Source organism: Trachurus trachurus (genome assembly GCF_905171665.1).
Source record: "Trachurus trachurus genome assembly, chromosome: 13".
Taxonomy (NCBI): domain Eukaryota; kingdom Metazoa; phylum Chordata; class Actinopteri; order Carangiformes; family Carangidae; genus Trachurus; species Trachurus trachurus.
This window is the reverse complement of record NC_139892.1, coordinates 40,594,560-40,619,509: the sequence shown is the minus strand read 5'-3', so window position 1 is coordinate 40,619,509 and position 24,950 is coordinate 40,594,560. Positions and strand designations below refer to the sequence as shown.

The following is a 24,950-nucleotide window of genomic DNA, read 5'->3' as shown; positions in this document are numbered from 1 at the left end:
CAGAGCAGCACCTTCTCTGTCAGCATGTGTAGCTGGGTCAATCTTTACTTTGTTTTATTCATCTGATCATTCATTATACTCACTATTTCTTTATTTTTATCATTCATTATGGTGAACATTCTCAAAACCTGCTCGATGCTAACACTATCTAAAACAAGTTAGAATTTCCTGCTTTGTTTTATATCACTTCTATTTCTAAGTTCCATCTTCACCTGTAGCAAGGGGGAGCGATATTGGGGTAACACACTAAGGGGGACGTGGGCGACGTCGGACCAAACTCCCGGCAAAACTCTGGCTGCTCTTGTTGTGGTAAGACGTGTTGTGAAGCTCTCACGTTGCTCTGTAAAATATGCACTTAAACTGTCATGTTATGCGGTTGAAACTGTGCGCTAAAGTAACGACAGCTTTTATTAATGTGTTGCCGTGTTTTTAATTGTGTTTTACGGTGAAAAAGCGGCTGTAGTTTGGGTTTAACGTGACGTCTGCCGTGTGTGTGTTTTGTGGCCTGTCGTAGGAGGCAGACTGTTTCTACCTGCAGCTGTGTGTTTCCTGACTCTGCCCCTGTGCTGCCTTTGCAGGTGCCTTTTGTCTGAAAAATGCTTTGAAATGTGATTTCTGAGATGTGTTTGTGGTAAATATATGAGAGTTGAGTCTGGTCAGAGCTGTAAAAACGTCACTAGAACACACATTATTTCAGTTTTTATTATTGTCCTTGTGTGGAGGAAAAGTATGGAATATTTTTATTTGATCATTTCATGGTGATTTTTATTCTGTTTTTCTAATGATTATTATTTACAAGTGGGTTATAGACATATTCATTTAATGTGATTATTTTAGTTTCTATTCAGGAGAGTATCTTTTCTCTAAAATTATTATTACTATTTATTTATTCCTTTATTTTTTATTGTGACATACAATACAGTAAAGAGCAGCAAAAGAGGAACAAACTCTGGCTGCTCTTGTTGTGGAGGCAGACTGTTTCTACCTGCAGCTGTGTGTTTCCTGACTCTGCCCCTGTGCTGCCTTTGCAGAATAAATGAACCAACTCAGATCCATGGTGTTGTCATCCTTCAGCCTATAAGCAACCATTTCACAACTGCTACACATGCACACATGGACATTACATGGCTCTCACACACACACTGTTTTATCACTGTGTTCACATGGAGGCTGGTATGTCTGGATGAACACTGAGCACAGAGAAGAAGGAGCTGGAGTCTTTATCTAGTGATGATACAGAGCAGGAGGAGACCAGGAGGAAACACTTCATCATGTCTTTTCTCCATGTGATGTCACTGCAGTGTGAGACACACACTTTCACTCTCTGACTCTCAAGCTGCACAAACACACGTCACAGCAAAGAAGATGAAGACACAACAGGTGGAGCTGACCAGCCCAGATATCCCACAATGCACCAGGAAAGAAGAAGAGTGCAGCTGTGAACAGTGGATGGTTTCAGTGTTTGATGAGGAAGGAAACACACTCAACACATTTGTTAGAGCTCAGTGAAACACACAGTGGGTCTCATTCATGAAACGTGAGTAAATCTGTGTGTAGATTTGCACATAAAATTAGCATAGATCTCCATACATGAATAGCCATATAAGGAGATCCTGACCACCATATTAGGAGGTAGGCGCATCCTGCTCACCTGCGGCCATGACGCAAACGAGGAAAGAGGGAGAGAGAGAAAAAAGAGAGATCACGGATCAAAGTCATTTTGGGTGAAGTGGAGTCCAGAAAAAATATTTAATTCTCTTCTGTTAGTAGTGGTGTGACTGGGACAGGTCAAAGGCTGGAGGGAAGAAACAGATGTAGTGAATTAAGTATCCTATCCTTGGTTTATTAAAGAACTGTTTAAGAAGTAAAGCCAGAATAGTTCGATATGAAATATGAAAAAAATTTAATAAAATACACACAACTCCAGAGCTACAGAGCTACGACGGGAAGGGGAGGCTCTTCACAGCCTCAGCTGTAGAGGAGCATGGTTGTATCAACACATGAAGTTATATAGGCAGGTTATATTGTTACAGAAGCACCAGCCGTCTGTCACAGCTCCATCCAAACCGGTGCCGACTGCGCTGCTGCGCAGGGTGAAGTGTGCGCCCACCGAGCGTATACTGTAGCAACACAAATACGTTTTTTCCGGTTTTATATCATATTATCATCATCATAAGATGGAGCCTTGACGTGTTTGTGCGTGTCCGATCCCTAAAACGTCTCTCTCTCCAAATATTTCTAATTGTTTGTCATGTTTAAATTACGTGTTTCAAAGGCGTCTGCTTCTTTTGAACATGAGAGAGAGTAATACGGATTACAATTGTAATTTTCAACAGTGACAAGCAGTATTTATTTGCATTCCTACATTTACACAAGCGCTACACACAGTCCGGAGCAGTGTAGATTTTGTGAGTAGCTACGAAAAAAACAGCACTACTAAAAGATTGATGAATGCAGAAATCCACGTAAATTTGCGCTGCTCAGGGTTTACACACAAATCCCTGCTGCTCACGTTTCATGAATGAGACCCAGTGAGTTTAGTGAGAAACACTGAGTGTGAACACAACTTGTGTTTGTTTGAAGAAAACTCCACAGGAAGCTGAAGAATGAGGCTGTGAGCAGGTTTCCACAGGAGCCACAGCAGCAGTGAGTGGATGAAGGAGCTCTAATAGAAACCATCTGATCACAGTGACAGGACGGATCAGGATCTCATGATCAATGACTCTGTTCTTCTCTGCTCTTCACACAGATCAGCTGCAACACACTGACTCACTGTGATCAGTCACATCATGTGGAATAAAGCAGCCGTCCTCTGGACCAGTCCTGAGCTCCATCAAACCTGTCCACACATTTGGACTGGACTTGAAGTCAGAGTCCAGAGGAAGCAGAGAAACTGTATAGCAGAGAGAAGCAGGCTCAGCTCAGAGCACATGGACTCAGACAGGAAGTGAAGCTCCAGCTGCTGGACATTTTCATCTGATCTGGAGTCAGCACACACACAGTCTGAAAACAGCTGTTTGATCACACACACATTCAGCCACAAACACTGATTATTACACTGTTCACTACACTCACTCTCTTCTGATTGACAGCTCCAGGCCTCTGGACAGTGAGGACATCTGGATGTCACACTGTGATTTACTGTCTCCTCAACACAACAACACATCTCATCAGGACAAGACCAGGATCTCAGAGAGACTGAGCTGATTATGATGTTGACCTAAATTTCAACATTTGGAGGCATGGCTTGTCAAAATTAGGTCAAAATCAATATGACTGAACCATGTGAAAGGTTGAAGGGCTTTTAATTTGAAGGGCCACATACAGGAAGTCGTGACACTCACTCGCTGCCAGTTTTTTTTTCTTTTTCTCTCTACACGGCAGGTCCCTGCGGCTGCGATATCGCTGTTTTGAGCAACTTGCCAACTTTTCCGATGTTGTTACAGACGTGTCTGGTTTGGAGACTCAGACGTGAAAGCATGAGGTGATCACTGCTGTTTTCAACGAGCAGCGGGTGTTACCGTGAGCCCCGTCCCAAAGCACTCACTGGCAGTCAGTCGGAGCTGCAGTCAGAGACCCGCACTGCTCCACACCGCTGACCACACACCACCAGCCTCAGCTCAGTCACTCACCTCATCTACCGTGTTAATGGTAATAAACAGGCACACTGCCTGTAATTAAACCCGACCGCCGTGTTGGACTCACCAGCATTAATTCACAGAGCGACCACGGTAAGAATAAAAAAAAAGGACTGGAATTGATAAGGGAATCGTTTGCCAAATTGGCAAACGATTCCAAGGAATTGAAACACTGGGAACCGATTCTCAACAAGAACCGGTTTTCGATTCCCATCCCTATGCATGGATCACCTGAGACAGATGTTAATTCCAGGTGTGACCAGGTGTGACAGGGGCCATAGAAAATGTTCCAGCTCCTCCTCCTCTATCAGACAGTGTGTGTGGCTGCAGCAGCCTCTCCATACCTGAGAGTCTCCAGTCTCCAGTCTGGATCCTCCAGTCCAGCAGACAGCAGCTTCACTCCTGAGGCTCCTGGATGGTTGTAGCTCAGGTCCAGCTCTCTCAGATGGGAGGGGTTGGAGCTCAGAGCTGAGGCCAGAGAAGCACAGCCTTCCTCTGTGACCAGACATCCTGACAGACTGAACACACACAACAACACACAGGAACCCTCTGTCAACACCTGCTGCTGTGTTCAAGTGGCATCAGATAAACAGCTGGATGGATCCTCACCTGAGAGTCTCCAGTCTACAGTGTGGACTCTCCAGTCCACCAGACAGCAGCTTCACTCCTGAGTCCTGCAGGTTGTTGTTACTCAGGTCCAGAGTCTCCAGTCTACAGTGTGGACTCTCCAGTCCACCAGACAGCAGCTTCACTCCTGAGTCCTGCAGGTTGTTGTTACTCAGGTCCAGGTGTCTCAGACTAGAGGACTGGGAGCTGAGGACTGAGGACAGAGCTTCACAGCTTCTCTCTGAGAGGTTACAGCTGCTCAGCCTGAAGAGGAATTCAAAGAAAAACACTCACATACTCAATATTTAGGAAATAATAGGTTAGAATCATAAATACACAACAACAATTTCAACACAAACCTAAGAGTTTACAGTGTTTCTTACTCAACATGTTCTAGTTTGTATAAATAGATTCATAGATAGATTTGATTATAAACTGTGACTGTGATGGTACCATTCCAATATTCTCCGGTCCGCGATTTCATTTGTAATGACGGACGGCTGTTTTTTCAGTCAATGATTCAAAATGATCATCTGGCGACCACGGTACTGACCGCTCCTCCCGCACTGCTTTATGTGAAATGACGGACAGGATAAGGAAGAGGATAAGGAAGTACCGGGACGTGGAATCACGTGAGTTCGGTGCTTTGTGACGTCAAGCTGCACAGCACTTCCAATTCCCCCGTTTGGAGACACTATCTCAAAAAAGTGTAGAAATCAATTTAGGGAGTGAACAGACTTTTTTCACCTCCAGGCGTCATAGAAAGGCCACGGGAACACATAGGACCTACAAAACCAGTAGAAAGTGGATTTTGCATAATATGGGCCCTTTAAATAAATAATCAGCTGTTGTTTTTGATTTGATTTGATTTGATTGATTTATTTATTTAGCACAATTTTAAAAACAGTGCAAGGAGGGAACGAAGCCTGGAAGGCTTGTACAAAGTTCCACTCCCATTCATCATAGAATTACATTAACTCAAGATAAACAATGAGAAATACAGAAAAATAAAATTAGAAATGAAACATTAACATGTACAGTGCAACACAAACAAACAAAAGAAAAAGGATGCATAATTAACATTAACAGAAAAATAACACTGAAGATTATGACATGAGGTGTTTTTTCAGTAACTTTCTAAAGGATGTATAAGATGTTGTTGACCTCAGAACCACATCTAAACCATTCCAAAGTTTTGGACCTCTAAAAGTAATATTAACTTGATGCCCAGATGTTCGGCAGAAGGGTAAATGAAGATTGCCACTATGCCTAGTTGAATATGAATGGAGGTCAGATGAAAAAGAAAAAAAATGTTGAAAAGTGTCAGGAAGATTTTGTTTAGCGTTGATAAACTTATGCACAAACAAGCATGAATGGAAGACATTAAGTTTATGAATGGGCAATATTGAATATTTCATAAATAGGGGTGCAGATGGTTCTAGTCTACTGGAGCGAGAGATCGTTCTTAGAAATCTTTTCTGAATTAACAGTAATTTGTTCAGGTAAGTTGGATGAGTTGCAGACCAGACAATATTACAATAATTCAAATATGGAAATAAAAAACTATAATATAAAGTCACATGAGCAGACGAATTGATCAGAGGAGAAACCTTTTTCAGTATACCAAGCATTTTCATTGATCTTTTGCAAACTTGATTGATATGATTATTCCAGTTTAGACCTTCATCCAAAGTAACACCTAGAAAAGTGGTGTAAGGTACTTGGAGGATTTCAACTCCATTAATTAGTATTTTGGCTTCTTCTTTTGCGTGAGATTTGTTTTTGTTGCAGAAGATCATGAAGTTACATTTATTTACGTTGAGAGTTAGCTTATTGATCTGGCACCAGTTTGAAACAGTTGCTAATTCATCATTTACACATGCAATGAGAGACTTGAAGTCATCATGAATAGCTATAAGACTAGTGTCGTCGGCAAATAATAAGGGGAGGAAGTTATTACATGATCTAGGCAAGTCATTAATATAAATCAAAAATAATAAAGGGCCCAGGATCGACCCCTGTGGGACTCCAAAAAGAATACTTGATTTGGTAGATGAAACACCATTAAAATAAACAAACTGCTCTCTATTGTAGAGGTAATTGATCAGCCAATTTAGAGCAACATTCTGGATTCCATATCTATTGAGCTTTGAGATGAGAATTTTATGATTGACGGTATCAAATGCTTTACTGAAATCAAGAAAAACACAAAGGGCAATTTTTTTACCATCCAGTGCTGAGGATATGTTGTTGACTAATTGTAGCAATGCATGCTCAGTGGAATATTTCCTGCGAAATCCATATTGATGGTCATACAGTATATTGTTAGCAACTAAGTGCTTGGAGATTCTTACATATACCAATTTTTCCACAATCTTAGAGAAACATGGTAATATGGATATTGGGCGATAGTTGCCAAAGTCCTTTGTATTACCAGATTTAAATATTGGTATGACTTTCGCAATTTTGAGTTCTTGGGGGACGATACCAGACTGAAGAGATAAAGCAAAAAGATGGGTTAGAGGATGGATAATGTGGTCTATTGTTTCTTTCACAAGACTGCTTTTAATACCATCATGTCCTTGAGCAGTGTTCTTTAGGTTCTTAATAATTTCATACACTTCTTCAGCACTGGGGGGATCAAAACTAGAGAGTGGTGAGAATGTACCTTTAATGAAACTACATGGGTTCACATCAGAGTCCTTTATGTTAGATGCCAAGGAAGAGCTCACATTAACAAAAAACTCATTGAAACCCTCAGCTATATCTCTCGGGTCACTAAGAGGTCTGACCTTTCCTAACATCTCAGCAGGTACAGTAGCTGGAGTTTTTTTGCGATTAAGTAATTGGTTGATGAGGTTCCAGGTTGACTTAATGTCATTTGAAGCCTGAGTAAATTTATCAGCATAAAATGTTTTTTTTACCTTCCTTATTGATAGAGTAAATTTGTTTTTATATTTCTTGTATATTTTCAGATTCTCAGGAGTAGGGTTACTAATGGCTTTCCTATAAAGTTTATTTTTTTTGCGAGAGCACTTTTTTAGCTCATCCGTTATCCAGGGTTTCCCTTTGTATGAGTTATTCTTATCTTTTGAGGTGACCAATGGAAAGCAGGACTCCAGGGTTGAATTAAAAACAGTATAAAATAACCTATAGGCTTCATTAACATCTTGTGACTTCAGAACCTCATCCCAAGACACAGCACTGATCAAGGACTTAAAGGACTCCATGTACTGTTTGGTAAATTTACGATATTTAGTTTGGATATGATCGGAGTTGTAGCGTCTACACTTTCCTTTAGTATGTATTATCTGAAATACGGGGAGATGATCTGAAATATCTGACATTAATAAACCTGAGGTAATTTGGAAATCCAAAGAGTTGAATAAGATGTTATCAATGAGTGAAGCTGAAGATCTAGTGATCCGAGAGGGCCTAAGAATTAGTGGGAAAAAATAAGTGGAATATAATGTGTTCAGAAAATCAACTGTAGATGGTAATTCACTCTTAAGCAAATCAATGTTAAAATCACCCAGTAGTACACACATTTTATGTTCCTTAGTTATAATTTCCAAAGTGGAGTAAAGAGCTTCATTGAATATGCTCAGGTCAGTATCCGGTGGTCTGTAGATACAACCAATTATAATAGTTTTCCCATTAAAGGGACGGCAAGACGAGATTTCAATAAACACAGATTCCACTGAGGCACTTTCTAGGAGGACACTCAGTTCAATTCTGGGGGTGAAGTTAAAATTTTTGGACACATATAAAGAAACACCTCCTCCCACTTTGGTCTTTCTGCAAGAATGAATAGCATTATACTGGGATATGGGATAGAGATCTGTAATATCATCTTTCAACCAGGTTTCAGAGAATGCTATAACTGAAAAGGAATGTGTCAAAGTTGACAGATATAATTTTAGATGATCATAATTTTTTGGCAAGCTGCGAACGTTTAAGTGCAAAGAGGAAAAAGTTTGTGATACAGAAAAATCACCATGTATAAGAGTATGAAACAAATCATTAAACTGATCTTCAGAGAAATATTCACAAGAGTGTGAAATATTGTTTGAATTTAAAAGATTTACATCAGGGTTAAAAAGTTCATCATAGATACCACTTTTATCAGTATTTAGCTCAAATGGATTGAAAGTTAAGAAATCAATTTCAGGGGGGATAGACTCCCCAACATTTATGGGTGATAGGTGACTGGACGACATGATGTACATTTGTCACATGGTCATGATTATAAAAAAGCCACAACAATCACAAAGAAAAAAAGAAACCATCCAGTTTAGATTTCAGAGTCATTGATACGCATCTAGCTCATTCAGCTCTCTGATGATTTTAATCTTCGCCTCCTCTGGTGAGCCATTGAGTTTTATAAAAGTCTTGCAGTTAGAGGTCCAAGTTGACTGGATTTTTCCCTGTTTGCGAAGGAACCGTGCTTTCTTTGCAATATCTGCATTTCTTTTTAAGTAGAACCTCCTTCTAGCTCCATCACCAGCCTCTAATCACTGCCACTAACAAACTATATGAATTAATGAACTAAAAAACAAAAACAATGTTTAGACTGAGAAAATATTTTACCACTTAAACAATGAGTCATATTCTGCTGAAAGTGAAAAACCAGGTAAAACTGTCATAAAACCTGAACAGTGTTCACTCTGGTGACAGTGAACGCTGCTCAGGTTCATCATTTATAAACTGATTCATTCAGTTCAACGTTCACTAAAACATGAACATGTCCAATGAAGCACAGCCTTCCTCTGTGACCAGACATCCTGACAGACTGAACACACACAACAACACACAGGAACCCTCTGTCAACACCTGCTGCTGTGTTCAAGTGGCATCAGATAAACAGCTGGATGGATCCTCACCTGAGAGTCTCCAGTCTCCAGTCTGGATCCTCCAGTCCAGCAGACAGCAGCTTCACTCCTGAGGCTCCTGGATGGTTGTAGCTCAGGTCCAGCTCTCTCAGATGGGAGGGGTTGGAGCTCAGAGCTGAGGCCAGAGAAGCACAGCCTTCCTCTGTGACCAGACATCCTGACAGACTGAACACACACAACAACACACAGGAACCCTCTGTCAACACCTGCTGCTGTGTTCAAGTGGCATCAGATAAACAGCTGGATGGATCCTCACCTGAGAGTCTCCAGTCTACAGTGTGGACTCTCCAGTCCACCAGACAGCAGCTTCACTCCTGAGTCCTGCAGGTTGTTGCTACTCATGTCCAGGTGTCTCAGACTAGAGGACTGGGAGCTGAGGACTGAGGACAGAGCTTCACAGCTTCTCTCTGAGAGGTCACAGCTGCTCAGTCTGAAGAAATGAAGGAATTAAAGAAGAAAGGAATTAAATATCTGTCCTGTTGAAAGACAGAAGTGTTTTTATATAATGATGAATAAACCTAACTATCTCTACACTTACAGAGCTTTGTTGGAGGCTTTGCCTTTGACCACTGGCAGCAGCCTCAGAAGAGCCTCCTCTGAAGCAGAGTAGTTCTTCAGGTCAAACTCCTCCAGATCTTCTTCTGACGACAGTAAGATGAAGACCAGAGCTGACCATTGAGCAGGAGACAGTTTATCTGTGGAGAGACGTCCTGATCTCAGGGACTGTTGGATCTCCTCCACTAGAGAACGATCATTCAGTTCATTCAGACAGTGGAACAGGTTGATGCTTTTCTCTGCAGAGGGAGTCTCTTCAATCTTCTCCTTGATGTACTGGACTGTTTCCTGATTGGACCGTGAGTCACTTCCTGTCTGTGTCATCAGACCTCGTAGGAGATTCTGATTGGTCTCTAGTGAAAGACCCAGGAGGAAGCGGAGGAACAAGTCCAGGTGTCCATTTGGACTCTGTAAGGCCTCGTCCACAGCGCTCTGGTAGAAGTTTGTCTCTGCAGATTTGACTCCTGTTGTTTCAGTCTTCTTGGAGGTTGTTTGTTGTTGTGACATCAGGTTGCGTCCAGAGTTGATGAAGGTCAGATGGACATGAAGAGCAGCCAGAAACTCCTGAACACTCAGATGGACGAAGCAGAACACCTTGTCCTGGTACAGGCCACTCTCCTCTTTAAAGATCTGTGTGAACACTCCTGAGTACACTGAGGCTGCTCTGATATCGATGCCACACTCTGTCAGGTCTGATTCATAGAAGATCAGGTTTCCTTTCTGCAGCTGCTCAAAACCCAGTTTTCCCAGAGTCTCAATCATCTTCCTGCTCTCTGGACTCCAGTGTGGATCTGTCTCAGCTCCTCCATCATACTTGACCTTCTTCAGTTTTAGATGAACCACCAGGAAGTGGATGTACATCTCAGTCAGGGTCTTGGGCAGCACTCCTCCCTCTCTGGTCTTCAACATCTTCTCCAGAACTGTAGCAGTGATCCAGCAGAAGACTGGGATGTGGCACATGATGTGGAGGCTTCGTGAGGTCTTGATGTGGGAGATGATCTCTCCGGCCTGCTGCTGATCTCTGAACCTCTTCCTGAAGTACTCCTCCTTCTGTGGGTCAGTGAACCCTCTGACCTCTGTCACCATGTCAACACAGTAAGGAGGGATCTGATTGGCTGCTGCAGGTCGTGTGGTTATCCAGAGGCGAGCAGAGGGAAGCAGGTTCCCCCTGATGAGGTTGGTCAGCAGCACGTTGACTGAGGTGGACTCTGTCACATCAGTCAGGATCTCAGTGTTGTGGAAGTCCAGAGGAAGTCGACACTCGTCCAGACCGTCAAAGATGAAGACCACCTGGAACTGATCAAACCTGCAGATTCCTGCTGCTTTGGTTTCAGAGAAGAAGTGATGAACAAGTCCCACCAAGCTGAACTTTTTCTCTTTCAGCACATTCAGCTCTCTGAAGGTGAAGGGAAATGTGAAGTGTATGTCCTGGTTGGCTTTGTCTTCAGCCCAGTCCAGAGTGAACTTCTGTGTTAAGACTGTTTTCCCAATGCCAGCCACTCCCTTTGTCATCACTCTTCTGATTGGTTGGTCTCTTCCAGGTGGGGCTTTAAAGATGTCTTCTTGTCTGATGGTTGTTTCTGGTCTGTGTGGTTTCCTGGACGCTGTTTCAATCTGTCTGACCTCATGTTCATCATTGACCCCTCCAGCCCCTCCCTCTGTGATGTAGAGCTCTGTGTAGATCTGGTTCAGAAGGGTTGGGTTTCCTGCTTTAGCGATGCCCTCAAACACACACTGGAACTTCTCCTTCAGGACAGATTTGAGTTTATGTCCACAAACTGCACTAGGAGTTCCTGAATAAACAAAAACATAGTAAAATTCATAAAGAAAACATTTTAACATTTTAATTCCTCTGAATAACGACTATATGAACATGTTTCCCTCCATGTGTTGATGTCAGTGAACGTCTCATTTGTCCATCATGTTGAATCTTTAAGGCCCCCACACACCGCCCCGACGCGCCCCGACGCCGACGGCCTCTTGTCCGACGAGTCTGTCGCCTCTCGTCGGCCACAGTCGGGAGAAAGGAAACAGTGAAACACACCGGACTTTATATGCTTAGTTGTGACACTAGCTGTGTGTGTTTTGAACGTTGTTTCAAGCTATGTGGGTTTGATTGAACATCTTTGGTGCTTAAATATATATTGCCGCTTAATATATTGCTTTACTTCTCTTTTTATTTGATGTGCCATTTTTACTGTAGGACAGGCTAGGACACCGTTTGTTTACTGTGGTCACTTCCGTCCCTCCCACACACCGCGCTGATGCGCTTAGGGCACCGCCAATCAGAATCGCCATAGCTAGCACACAGCCAATCAGAGTCCCCGACAAGTCTACAACCCCGACGCCCGACAAACCCCGACTGAGCATGTTGAATCGGCCCTGACGAGACCCGTCAACTTCCGACGCTCCCCAACGCAGATGGACACACCAAACAGACACAGACCCGGCGCCTTCCGACTCTCCCTGACGAGACCCGACGCCCGACTGTCGGGGCGGGGTGACCGATGTTGTTTGGTTCGGACTTGCCCTAGGTGAGGATCGAACCCGTGGCTTCCCGCACCGCAGGCGACGATGCTAACCGTTTCGCCAAGAGGTTGACAACCGCTTGGCAAATTGGTTAGCACGTGTTTTATGGGTGAGTGAGTTTACTTCAAGGGGGGAGTTGTGGGTTTTGCAAGTGAAGACCACTTCCACGTTCAAAAAACTGTAGTACCCCCGGCGGCCTCTGGGGGCTGGGACCAGAAGGGAGCAACTCTCCAACTGAGCCCCATGTTAAAATAGCCAACTTTACAGCTTAAAAAATATATTTACAGCTTAGTACATTTTATTATTTGGTCTCTACCGATAGTTTCCACCTCCGTCAACACTGTGGGGGGGGGGGGGGGGGGGGGAATTTTTTTGTACCACAACCGATTTAGGATTGTTTACGCTACAAATTTGTGCATAAATTACGTTGAGTGACAGGTTCACAGAGAGTTTACCGGCCGTTAATTGGTTGCTCCAAGTTCAGTGGGCAGGTTCTCAGCCGGCTAACAACCGCACCTCTCCAAATATGGCAAGTAGACTCCACCTAAAATCCAAGATGGCGCAGTTCAAATCCCCGTAGTAGCGGCACAAAACAGACTCACCCAAACCAATGAGTGATGTCACGGTGCTGCGTCCATTCTTTTTACAGTCTATGGTTTACTTCCAGTACCGCTAGCCGCCACAACCTGTCACTTCTCCTTACTGGTACCTTGTGACCAGGGCTTGAAATTAGCGGTCGCCACTCGCCATTTGCGACCCAGATTCCTCTGTGGCGAGACAGATTTTTTTCTAGCTCGCCACTTGGCGAGCTAGAAAAAAAGAGACTCCCAATCTGTTTCCAGGGTTTCCCCCAGTGTATTATAAACTTATAGTCACCTGACAACGTCACAACTTAGTCGCGCATAACGGGACACGTGACGGACATCATGCTTATCAGACCGCTGCTTCACCAGCTGACCGAGAGGAACGCACCGAGCCCAGTTAATGTGAGCCGAGCCGCGGCTCCAAAAGGCTCAGTCAGCTGCTGCAGCACAGCTGGTAGCTGTAGCTGTTAGCACGCCGTAGTCCGTGGTCGGACTATCCGACGGATGGACAGGGCGGTGGGGGGGGGGTATTTGAACACTGTACAATCAGCGCGATATAGCGTGCCAACTGTCCATGCGCCCGTGTCTGTGTGTGTATGTGCGCGCGCGTGTGTGCGTGCGAGAGAGACGGCAGGTGGACTGACTGGCAGAGATATGAGTTGGTGAAGCGCTGTTTAAAAATGATTATTATAGTACTGTTCTTCTTTGAGTGGGGTGGGATTGTGGGAGGGATAAAAAAAACTGGGGGGAAAAACGGAAGAATGGAAGTCTTCTCTGTCACGTTGTACTGTCATGTTGCTACAGTGAAATTGCTTCCATTAAAGAAAGTCATCAAAAAAAAAAACAATCTGTGAGAGCCTGTGGCAGGCCGCCACACATAAACTACTGTTATTCCAGAAAAGTTGAAAGGTCATCGGCTACAGAGCACAATTAATTGAGAAGAACAGGATGACTGACTGCTATATAACTAGTGACGTGGAAATACAATAGTGAAGTAACTTGTTGGTTTTGGCTAGTAGAAAATCTGTCACAAGGTCAAAAAGTTAATTTCAAACCCTGCTTGTGACTGTGGCACACCTGCGGACCTCCGTTACAGTGTCTTCCACCAAATGTGATGAACGTGATGTAATCGCGCGTCAAATGAAATCACGTCGCGCTACACGCTCCAGTTTTGACGCTTGTCCAATATGCAAAAAAACGCCTCGTCACGGCATCGCGTCACGTGACGAGCCCGCCCAAACAACAACATTTCTCCCACCATTTCATTCTCTCTTCGACCATGGCCGAGATAACCACCGTTGCGGGACAGGGACAGGGACAGGAACAGCGGTGCGGGTCTCTGGCCGCAGCGGAGACAGCTCCGTACTACTGTGTGACTGACCGCCTGTGAGTAGTAATGGGGATCTGAATAATAAACTAAACTAAACTGCCAAGGGAACACCAGTACGTCCGTACGTCCGTACGTCAGCACGTCGGTGACAATCTCAACGCTGATAGGCTGTCGCAGCACGTCTTCACGTGAATTTGCCGCAAAAGTTCAATTATTTCAACTTGAGCGATGAAGCGTCATCGCGCCGGGCGACGCGATGGAAGCGATTTTCGCGGCCAACGCGTCCATCGCATCGCCCGGCGTGATGACACGTTTTTGCATTGACTTAACATGTAATCTCTACGCTCAACAACGCATCATCGTGTTTGGTGGGAACACGCCATTACACTGGCTTTAGAGAAATCCTCTTACCGCTCTGCAGACGCTCAGCCAGCTCCTCCTGCTTCATCCTCCTCAGGAAGTTCACTGTGATCTTCACTAATGCCTCTCTGCTGCTCCTCCTCTGCTCTTCATCCTCCTCATCCTCCCTCTGACTCCCTGAGCATTCTGGGTAATCTGGACTCAGAGCCTTGTGGATCTTCTTCAGCTCGTTCTTGACAAAAGTGACCATGTTCTCCTCCAGCAGCTGGAACAGAAACTCTATGAGTGACAGCATCAAACTAAAACCATGGAGCCAAACATCAGATCCATGTTGGACAGACTGACAATCCACTGGTGTCAAAGTGCAGCATGGAGATGATGGTGAACACAACAGATGTAACAGCAGCTGTTGGACATGTCCTCACCATAAATATGGAGTCCAGGTGTGTTTGATGCTGCTGGGCAGACTGACCACTGGGAACCTCTGAGCTCTCCTGGTCCACTCTGTGGAGGAATCAGTGTCAAGTCAACATCAGGACAGAGAGATAATACAAGATGGACTTTATATGTCCCCTGAGGACGTTCACAACAGACAGAGACACTTTGGCTTCAGACCTGGTCCAACAACACGTCGTACAAACTGGTTCTTTTCTACAATAACCTGAGTCTGACTGTCAGTTACAGCTTACATCTGATCAGCTGATCCACGTCCTCCTTTAAAGTCAATGAGCCAGTCTCTTGAGTTGTTGCTCTTTAAAGACAGACAGCTGGGTCCAGGAGAGTCTGGTCTCTGCTGCTGGATCCTGAAACAACAACACAACTCATGTTTAACAGTTTTAGGTTTTCAAAAGAATTCTGTGCAAAGTTATTTTAAGGGTTACAAATGTGAATGACTTCCTTTTCCTACATGTTGTAACAATGGGCCTCATTCACCAATATCTCTTTAAGTTCATTCATCTTCTATACAGCTCATCCTCACTAGGGTGGAGGGTGAGCTGGGGCCGTTCTCAGCTGACTTTGGGCAGGAGGCGGGGTTCACCCTGGACAGGTCACCAGTCTATCACAGGGCCAACATATAGGTACACACATTCACACCTATGGGCAATTTAGAGTCACCAGTTAAGGCAAGGCAAGGCAATGCAATTTTATTTGTATAGCCCGTTTTTACAAACAGTTTGTCTCAAAGGGCTTCACATGGCATCGTAACAACATCCTCTGTCCTTAGACCCTCACATCCACTGAGGAAAAACTCCATGGAAAACCCTTTTAACAGGGAAAACCAGGAGAAAGCTCAGGGTGAGCAACAGAGGAGGGATCCCTCACCCAGGACGGACAGACGGGACAGAGATGTTGTTACAGACAAGAAAACAGTTTACAGTTTGTCACAGAATGTGCGAAATATGGAAATGTTAGCAGGAGTTGATGAAGGCAGTCTCTGGTGAGGGGAGGGGGGGGGATCCTGCATGTCTTTGGTCTGTGGGAGGAAGCTGGAGAGAACCCACACATGCACGGGGAGAACATGCAAACTCTGAGTCAGATTCATGAACGTGTTGTTCAATCCAGAATGCCAGAGAAGGTGAGTTGAGAAAGAAAGTTAAAATGTCCAAACAAAAATCTAAAGGGAGCGTCGGACTGAAGTGGAGCGACTGCTGCAGGAAGTGAACAAAAAGCAGCTGTTATATTTAGCAGCATCAGCAGTGGATGCAATAACAGAAAAAAGATGCATGGGATGCTGTCAGTCATTCACTGAACGTGTGTCTGAGTTATAACTCAGTTTTTAATGAGAATCATTGAAATGTGACTCCACAGGAAGAACGTTCAACAGAAACTCAGAAACTTTGAAATGTAGTTTTGTCTCTTACATCTGATCAGCTGATCCACATCCTCCTTTAAAGTTATCTATCCAGCCCATTGACATGTTGCTCTTTAAAGACAGACAGCTGGGTTCAGGAGAGTCTGGTCTCTGCTGCTGGGTCCTGAAACAACAACACAACTGATAAATGTGCATGTTGGAGAAAAACTGATGAAAAATATCTGCAACCTTTTAAAGGGACAATGAGAAGTTTTGGAAAGCGTTTGGAAAGTGTTTTCATACTACAATGAATGAATGAATTTATATTTATTTACGTGTCGTGCACCAATTAAGGCGCCCATGCAGCCTATAAGGGCTTACAAGACACATTATCATCATATTTAGACACCAAACAAAATAATCAGAGCACAGACAAAACCAAACAAAAACAGAAACCTCATGGCATTCACATAAATAATTCACTTTTTCTTTTTGACCAGGCACTTTTTTATAAAAGCAGCTCTAGTAAAGACTTCTTTTCTGAAGAACCATTCCAACTTTACCTCATCATCATCAACCCAAAACAACTCTGGTTTCACATTTTTCATTTTCTGAAACAAAAACTGCCTGGCTTCGTCATATAACGGACAATGAAACACAGAATGCAGTTCATCCTCAATTACATTTAAATTACATAATGTGCATAGTCTTTCATCCTCAGGTACTGAGTTAAACCAACCTACTTCTACTGCCAGAGGGAGAATCCAGCCCTCAACTGGGCACATAAAGATCTCTTGGATCTATCCAATGGCAAAGGCTACATTTCCCATGAGTCTCCGCGCGCACGGTGAAATTCTTGGACCGGCGCAAGACGGCCATCTTGCCAAGAATGTTTTCATTCATCAACAACGAAATCGTAGTTCCGACCATTAACAGCGATTCGGCGGCGTTATTCCCATGACCCGCCGGGCAGCGTCCGCAAAACCGAAGGTAAAGAAACGCTGGTCGGCTCGCCCAGCATTTCCACCATTAATTAAAATAACAAAATAACTATAGAGACAAAACGATATATTTATCTAAAATGGGCCCATTAACAAGTGGTAACGTAGATTCATCCACATTAACATGAGACTTTCTTAAAACCAAATAGAAACTCCTGGTTGTCCCTTTAATAAACACAACAACTGACTTCTAGACAGAAAAGTCTTCCTGACTGTTTTAAACTCTGACCTTTCAAATAAAGCTCGCCTCTTGTTAAACTGACGACGACCAATGGACTCATCGTTGGATCCAGGTCCAGGTCCAGGTCCAGGTCCAGGTCCAGGTCCAGGTCCAGGTCCAGGTCCAGGTCCAGGTCCAGCAGACTGTGTCTTGTGCTGCTGCTTTGGCCTTGAACACAACACACACAGAGCTTTGAGTGTGAATAATGATGGAGCAGTGATCTGAGTCATGGACAGTTAGAGATGCTCATCTGACCTTTGACCTGTGGTCTGGCTCTTGGTTTTAGAGGGAGGGGCTCCCTCCTCTCTGTCCTCACACTGATCCATGCTGCTGAGCTCACATCCACATCAGCTCACACACACTTTGTAGCTTCACCTGCAGAGGAAACACACATCATTCATCTGCACAGCAGCTCACATGTCCATCATGTCTCCAGCTGCTCCTCCACTGATTGGCTCTTCTTCTCTGCTTTTCACTTCATTTTGGTTTATTCCATTCATGGTTTATATTCTTCACAAGGTTGCACAGAATTACATAATGTAGCTGCACATTGTCACCATGAATGAAAAGGAGCAGGATGAAGAAAACTTATAATACCTGCCCCTCTCTGTTGTTATAGTTACATTGGCTTACTTCAACACCATTATACCCTATTTCAAAATGTTAAAGATGATGAAACATAGTTGTGACAAGAAAACAAACAGAACACCACTCGTCTATCTATCTTTTTCTCTTTCTCCTTTTTCTTTTTTGTAGACGCTTATCTTTTCTTTTTTAAACATTTTCTTTAACTGAGACATACTTGTGCAATTTTTCAATTCCTTGCTTTGTGAATGCCATAATTTTACACCTGCAACAGAAATACACATTTGTTTTAAGCTTAACCTTGCAAATGTATGTTTGAAATCAAGCTTCAGTCTGTTGCTTCATATCAGTGTCAGTTGAATGCAGTCACACAGCAGTGAGGAAGAGGAAGCTGCCATCAGCTGCTGTACTTCTACTATCAGTCCACTAGATGGCGTCATGAAGCTGCAGCCCAGCAACATGATCCATGGACCACTGTTTCCATCCACTGACACACACAAGGACTGAGATCCACTGAGTTGATGTGACACAGTCTCTGTGTGGACAGCGTCCCTGTAGAAAACCACTGGACCAAACAAGCTACAGCTGATTATTACACACACAACAACTGGCCCAAGACTTATTTCACCTCAAAAACTCAAAATCTTACCAAGAATATTTGTCTTATTTCTAGTCAAAACAAATCGAATTCTACTTAGATTAAGACTCATCACATAAAAAGCAGCTTGTTTTTAGACACTTTTTACTTCTTTCAAGCAGATTTTCAATTGAAATAAGTAGAAAAATCTGACAGTGGAGCAAGTTTTTCTTTCTTATTACAAACACAAAAAACCTGCTTTCAACTGGCAGATTTTTCTACTTATTTCAAGTGAAAATTAGTTTGAAACAAGTTAAAATGATCTGAGAACGAGTTAATTTTTAGGTGATGAGTCTCATTTTAAATGGAAAGAGGTTGGTTTTGACTAAAAATTATACATTTTGACAAGAAATACGACAAATATTCTTGGAAAGATTTTGAGTTTTTGCAGTGTAGCTCCACTATCACAACATTCACTCATTTCACTCACACTGGAAATTCACAGAGAGAAAAACACTCTCCAGCTGCCACTGACACTTATTGTCTCTGTCCATCCATTCATCGTCTGCTCCATCAAATGTCACAAAATACAGACAAATGATGCGTTCAAGTTCCTCTCAGTCTGAGGCCACGTCTTCAAATGTCTCGTTTTGTCACAGCAACAATCAAAGAGACAAAAATATTCAGTTTACAGTCAAATCAAACTGAGAAAACAAGGAAATCTTCAGTTTTTGAGGCTGAAAACTGAAATTTTCTGCTTGAAAAATGTTGATTGAACAACTGTTGCAGCTCTAAAAGATTCTCCACAACAATATTGATGATTTGTGTCCAATAACCATCTTTAATCATGTGTTTCTGAGCTCATCAGGTGTTTTTAATCTACAACCTGCAGCTGCAAAGTGACCAGTAGCTTCACCTGTCAGGTACATGAGCTGCAGTACAAGCAGGAAGTAGCACAACAAGGAAATACTCAAGGAGAGTACAAGTACCTCACAACTGTACTGCACTACGTCCAGACTTTACAGCTACAGCTCTGACTCAGCTACAGTAACATTATAATAACACAACAACAACACAACATGGAGGACACGGTTCTGTCGGTCCAGACTTTACAGCTGCAGCTCTGACTCAGCTACAGTAACATTATAATAACACAACAACAACACAACAACAAGTTGAAGGGCAGAGAAGTCAGGTAACGACAGGTGTTAAGGAGGAAAACATTCAGACTGTTCACCTTACCTTCACACGGGGAAACAAACTGCCACACAACCGCTGGGTCAAAGGTCACCTGTAGCACTCTGAACTGTGACTCACCTGTTGGTGGTGGTGTTATCTTATCTGGATTAATCACCTGCTGCTGCTCTGCACTTTGCTCCAAGAAATAAACTCCAAAGTGAACAAAGAACATTTATCACACACACAACATTCACATGAAGGTGAACTGAACCATCGACTATGACAATGACCTTTAGAGTTGTTGCAGTGTGCTGACCTCACCTGGAGTATCTGACACACACACACACACACACACACACACACACACACACACACACACACACACACACACACACACACACACACACACACACACACACACACACACACACACACACACACACACACACACACAGTGGTTTAATATAATCTTAACGTGACACTCATGTGTTTGTGTGTGTCTGTTGTGTAACTGTGATAATCAACAGGTGACAGTGACAAACAGCTGGCGGCCATTTTGAGCGTTTGTGAGCTGCTACAGAGCGACGTCCAGTGGTGACAGTAACAGAGTACATTTACTAGAGTACTGTACTTATAGCTACATATCCAGAGGATTTGTACTTTACTTGAGTAATAGATTACTTTGGTACTTATTACTCTACTTGAATACATTTACAAGACAAATATTAGTACTTTTACTGGAGTTAATTAGTAGTACGGCTGAAAAGTACTGGTTACTTTCAGGTCTTTTTCTAAAATCCTATTGGACACAAGCTGTGTTTGTCAGAGAAGGAAACCCTAACCCCTAAAAGCAGCACATCAGTGCAGCTGCTTTCAAAGAGTTCATTCTCACTAACAAGAGTTCAAAGCTCCTTACATTCATTTAGAAACTATTAGAGTCATTCATTGATGTGGAGAATAAGACATTTACTCTGACTCCTAATGTGACGTCAGCGCCCCCTACTGTCATAAACCTGCACCTGCATCACAGAGCAAAGGATTCTGTGTAATGGTCCCATCAACAGAGGATTTGCTTTGAGGTGAAGAGTGAGAAGAACTCTGTAAAGAAGAAGAAAATGAGCTGATGATGAGTGTCGTTCTTCAGAGACGTTTCACTGCTTCACTTCCACTAACACTGAGTCACAGCACATTTTTACAATCTTTAGTCAACAATATCCACTATTTCATGTTCTTCAGCTGCTGGGAGGAACATGGAGCTGGGCTTCCTATCAGTCATCACTGCAGTCCTCACATGGAAATGGATCGGGGAGTTTTTCTGCCACGTTGTCCTCCAACACTTACAAAACATTGATTAAAGCTGTGAACCATCATCCATGTTGTCCTTTTTAATGTTGCTGTAACCCAGTAGATGATTGGCTCTAATTATAGGAATATAGAATAGAATAATGTTGTTTGTTGACCTCAACATTCATTTATTTCAGGCAGCAGAAAGCTCTTATCGTCCCCACAGAAACATGAACATGACCTACAGTTACTATTGTTTGTGCATTAAAGGAAGATTGAAGGCAGTGATAACCTGTTATGAGCTGTGATATATTGTGTGGATGCTGAACTCATTGTATTGTGTTGATGTGTGTGTGTTGCTTGCACTGATAATGTGCATTATAGACGGAGAACCTGCTAAATATGTTCATTACCAGCAAAAGCAATGTTCTGAATTTAACAATTGAAGTGTTTGATTTGTGTTTTTACTGTTTCACAGTTGATAACTTAAAGGATTCATGTAATGGTTAAAAAGAGATTCAACAAAATGAATCATATTTCATGGTTACAAGTAAAACAAAAGTATTGTAATTCATGGAAAACAGATCAAATCATCACATTTTATGGCAATAAAAAAGATACAATAATTTATGGTTGTTTTAAAATGTGTAAAAATAAATATTCCATTTGATAGGCTATAGATCTAAAACCTGTACAGTTAAAACTGTGTTTTCCTTTAGTCACTATTGTATTACAGTACAGTACATTGTGTTGAGCCATTTTTGATAATAACATTTTATATATCCCATATTCCTTTAGTGTTGCTTTTGGTGTTATTAAATATTGTCCTATAGTTTTCTTTTCTACAGAGCTTTATAATATTGGTTCACTTATTCTGATACTTACATTTATTTTCTGCCTCTTTAGTTCTTTGTTGAATAAATTCTCTGTAGAGTGTATTTGTCTTTTGACAGGCGTTTCCTAATCCCTTCATGATCCATGGTCCATCTATAGACTTTAGTTTGCTGCTTTGTTGTTTCACTGGACACTTTTTATTTAATAATGATGTGAATATTCTTCAAATGTTCCATAAACATTGTCAATATGGTTTTCATTATAAAGTGTTTCCAAGTCATTCCTAAACACATTGATGCTTTCCTCTGTCCTCACTCTGCTGTAATGTGTTTTATTTATTTATCTTGTACTTGCTGCTGTAACAGAGTTAAGGAGTTAGTAATTCCACTAACTGTAATTCTGTTATTATGGAAGCTGCACTACACTTAGTTTATTATTATTATTTATCTGCCTGTTACAATATGAAGTCGTTCACTCCTTTATTTATTTTTTATTTATGTATTTATTATGATCTATGAGTTAGAAGCTCTTATTTTGAAAGGCCACACTAACGAGCCCCTGCAGACTTGGCGGGTTGACCCGTTTCTAGGCAACAGTCTGCTGTGGGAGTCTCGTGGTAGGTTGACTTGTACTGAGCTCCGTTAATCTAACTTTCTATTTGAGGGTTAAAGGTGACTTTATTGATCATACATGTGAAGATCTGCTCCAGACAACAACTGCTGATGTTCTGTGATGATGCTGAGTGAGATACATGACAAGTTCATTGATACGGAAAAGCTTTTCACTCACTTTGATAGCTTCATGTTAGCTTGTGGCTAATCCTAGCAGCGTGACTGTTGAACAGGCAGAGAGTGTTGTGAAGGTTATTCTGGGCTGTGGTTCTGCTGGCTCCACTGGTTTTTGGATATAGGCTCATGCTGAACATTGTATTGATAAACTCATCAGTCATTCTGTGCTGATTGGGATGTAGCAGATCAGTGTTTAATAGCTAACGTTTAGCTTCATTGTTGCTGTGGAGCCGTGGTTCTGCTGGACTTCTTCCTGTCTCTGCCCAATCACAGATGAGAGGTTTCATCAGCAAAACTTCACACTCTTTTAACCCTCCTCTTGTCCTTCTCTGTTCCCTTCCTCCTTCCTTCCTTCTTTCTTTCCTTTCTCCCTTCCTTCTTTCCACAATCATTTTTCCCTTCCTTCCTTCCTTCCTTCCTTCCTTCCTTCCTTCCTTCCTTCCTCTTTTGATCCAATTGACCCTCCATCTTTCTTTCCTTCCTTTTTCCCTCCTTCTTTTCTCCCTTCCTTCTTCCTTCCTAGAACAAATCTGTTCCCTCCCTCCATCTATATTTCCTTCCCCTTTCCCTTCCTTCTTTCCTCCCATATTTCCCTTTGGTCTTCCTTCCTTCCTTCCTTCCTTCCTTTTTGGTCCAATCTGTTCCCTCCCTCCATCTATCTATCTTTCTTTCCCTTTTCCCTTCCTTCGTTCCCTTTGTCCTTCCTTCCTTCCTTCCTTCCTTCCTTCCTTCCTTGACCCAGGTGGACAGCAGGAGGGTTAAGAGACAAAAAACACATTGATCACATCATTTTGTCTCTAGTCTTTGGTTTAGAATAAAAAACCAGATACATCTACATGAATTTGATTTCTGGTTTCAAAATAAAATAACAATAATAGGAATTTTTCTTTTTTTAAATAGTTTTTTCATTTCTTGATTGTGACACCAATGATGTCATATTTTCTTTTAGTGTTAAAATAAACGACAGACTTGTGTTTTTAAATGATAATAAATGATGGATGATGTGATGAGACTCAGACCTGAAACAGTGAACATTTAACACTCACCTGTTCATATTCTTCTCAATGTAACGCAGTGCCACCTAACAACCACAAGGGGTCAGGGCATGAACTTCTCTGTCCTGTAGCTTTGACAGTGTTTAAAGAAAAGTCCAGTAAATAGCTGTTAAAAGCAGGAGGTCAGCTTGTGGAAACATCAGTGTGCTTCACCATGGTCTGACTGGAGTTTTCTTCACTAACAGCTTCTCCTTCATGGATGCTGACGACCTGTGAGCTCCATGAAGGCTCATGACAGAGGCTCATCACAGCTGCTGCTGCTACATCACATGCTGTCCACCTGGATTCATCAGCCAGCACATCTTCCCATGTGTCACAGCTGATCTACAGGGATGACTGTTGCTGCCCTACGGAAGCGCTCCTCTGTGTATCAGTGAGTTTTCATATTCAAATAATGTAGTTTATTTTGTCTCCAGCTAGGCTTATATACATACAGTGTACATGGTCGAAACATATAGCTTCTCTCTTTCGTTGTGCACTGTCTGATATGTTCTTGACACTTTTCTGTACGTGATAGCTACTTACTGCTGTGTACATTCAGCACAGTGATTTGAGTTTGAGTTTAATGAAATGTGCTACATTAAGACTCTGTTTAAAATGCTTGAAAATTCAACTGTTAAGTGTTATTGCAGGATATATTGAGACTTTTATTTGTTTACATTTAAAAAAATGTCATTATGAAAACTCAGATGTAAATTTAGCATTTTGCATTATGCAATCTTTTCTTTACATTTGATCAACCTTGACCACACATATTGTTCATTACAGATGTGGAAGTTGTGAAAATCATTGTTAATCATTAATAAATGCATAACATAAGATTTATTAGACTTAATAAGGCATTGTTCTCGCTTTAGATCCAGTATCTGCAAAAAGCATAGTTAACTGTTAACAAGTGCATAGTTAAAGGGACAACGAGGAGTTTTGGAAAAGCGAAGCGTTTTCACACTACATTTATGAGCCTCCGCACCGTAAAATTCTTTTGACCGGCGCAAGACGGACTCATGTTTTCATTCATCAATAATTAAAGTCAGAGGTTCAAAGAGGTTCAGTTACCGTCGTAGTTCCCACCATAAACGGCGATTCAGCTGCGTTATTCTCATGACTCGTTGCGAAACCGAAAGTAAAAAACGCTGGTCGG

At 42.3% G+C, this 24,950-nt stretch overlaps 1 protein-coding gene across 1 annotated transcript in view; it reads right to left on the bottom strand.

Moving 5' to 3' along the window:
* LOC310995735 (uncharacterized protein) overlaps nucleotides 1-16,466 on the bottom strand; it is a gene marked incomplete at its 3' end in the record, with an annotated part of 17,312 nt that extends 846 nt beyond the window's left edge. The window contains 8 exon segments of the mRNA XM_083984858.1: nucleotides 3,983-4,156; nucleotides 4,248-4,508; nucleotides 9,128-9,301; nucleotides 9,393-9,566; nucleotides 9,675-11,484; nucleotides 14,546-14,759; nucleotides 14,920-14,998; nucleotides 16,357-16,466. Coding sequence (XP_083840984.1) covers nucleotides 3,983-4,156; nucleotides 4,248-4,508; nucleotides 9,128-9,301; nucleotides 9,393-9,566; nucleotides 9,675-11,484; nucleotides 14,546-14,759; nucleotides 14,920-14,998; nucleotides 16,357-16,412 — 2,942 coding nt within the window.
* Nucleotides 16,467-24,950: the final 8,484 nt, after the last annotated feature.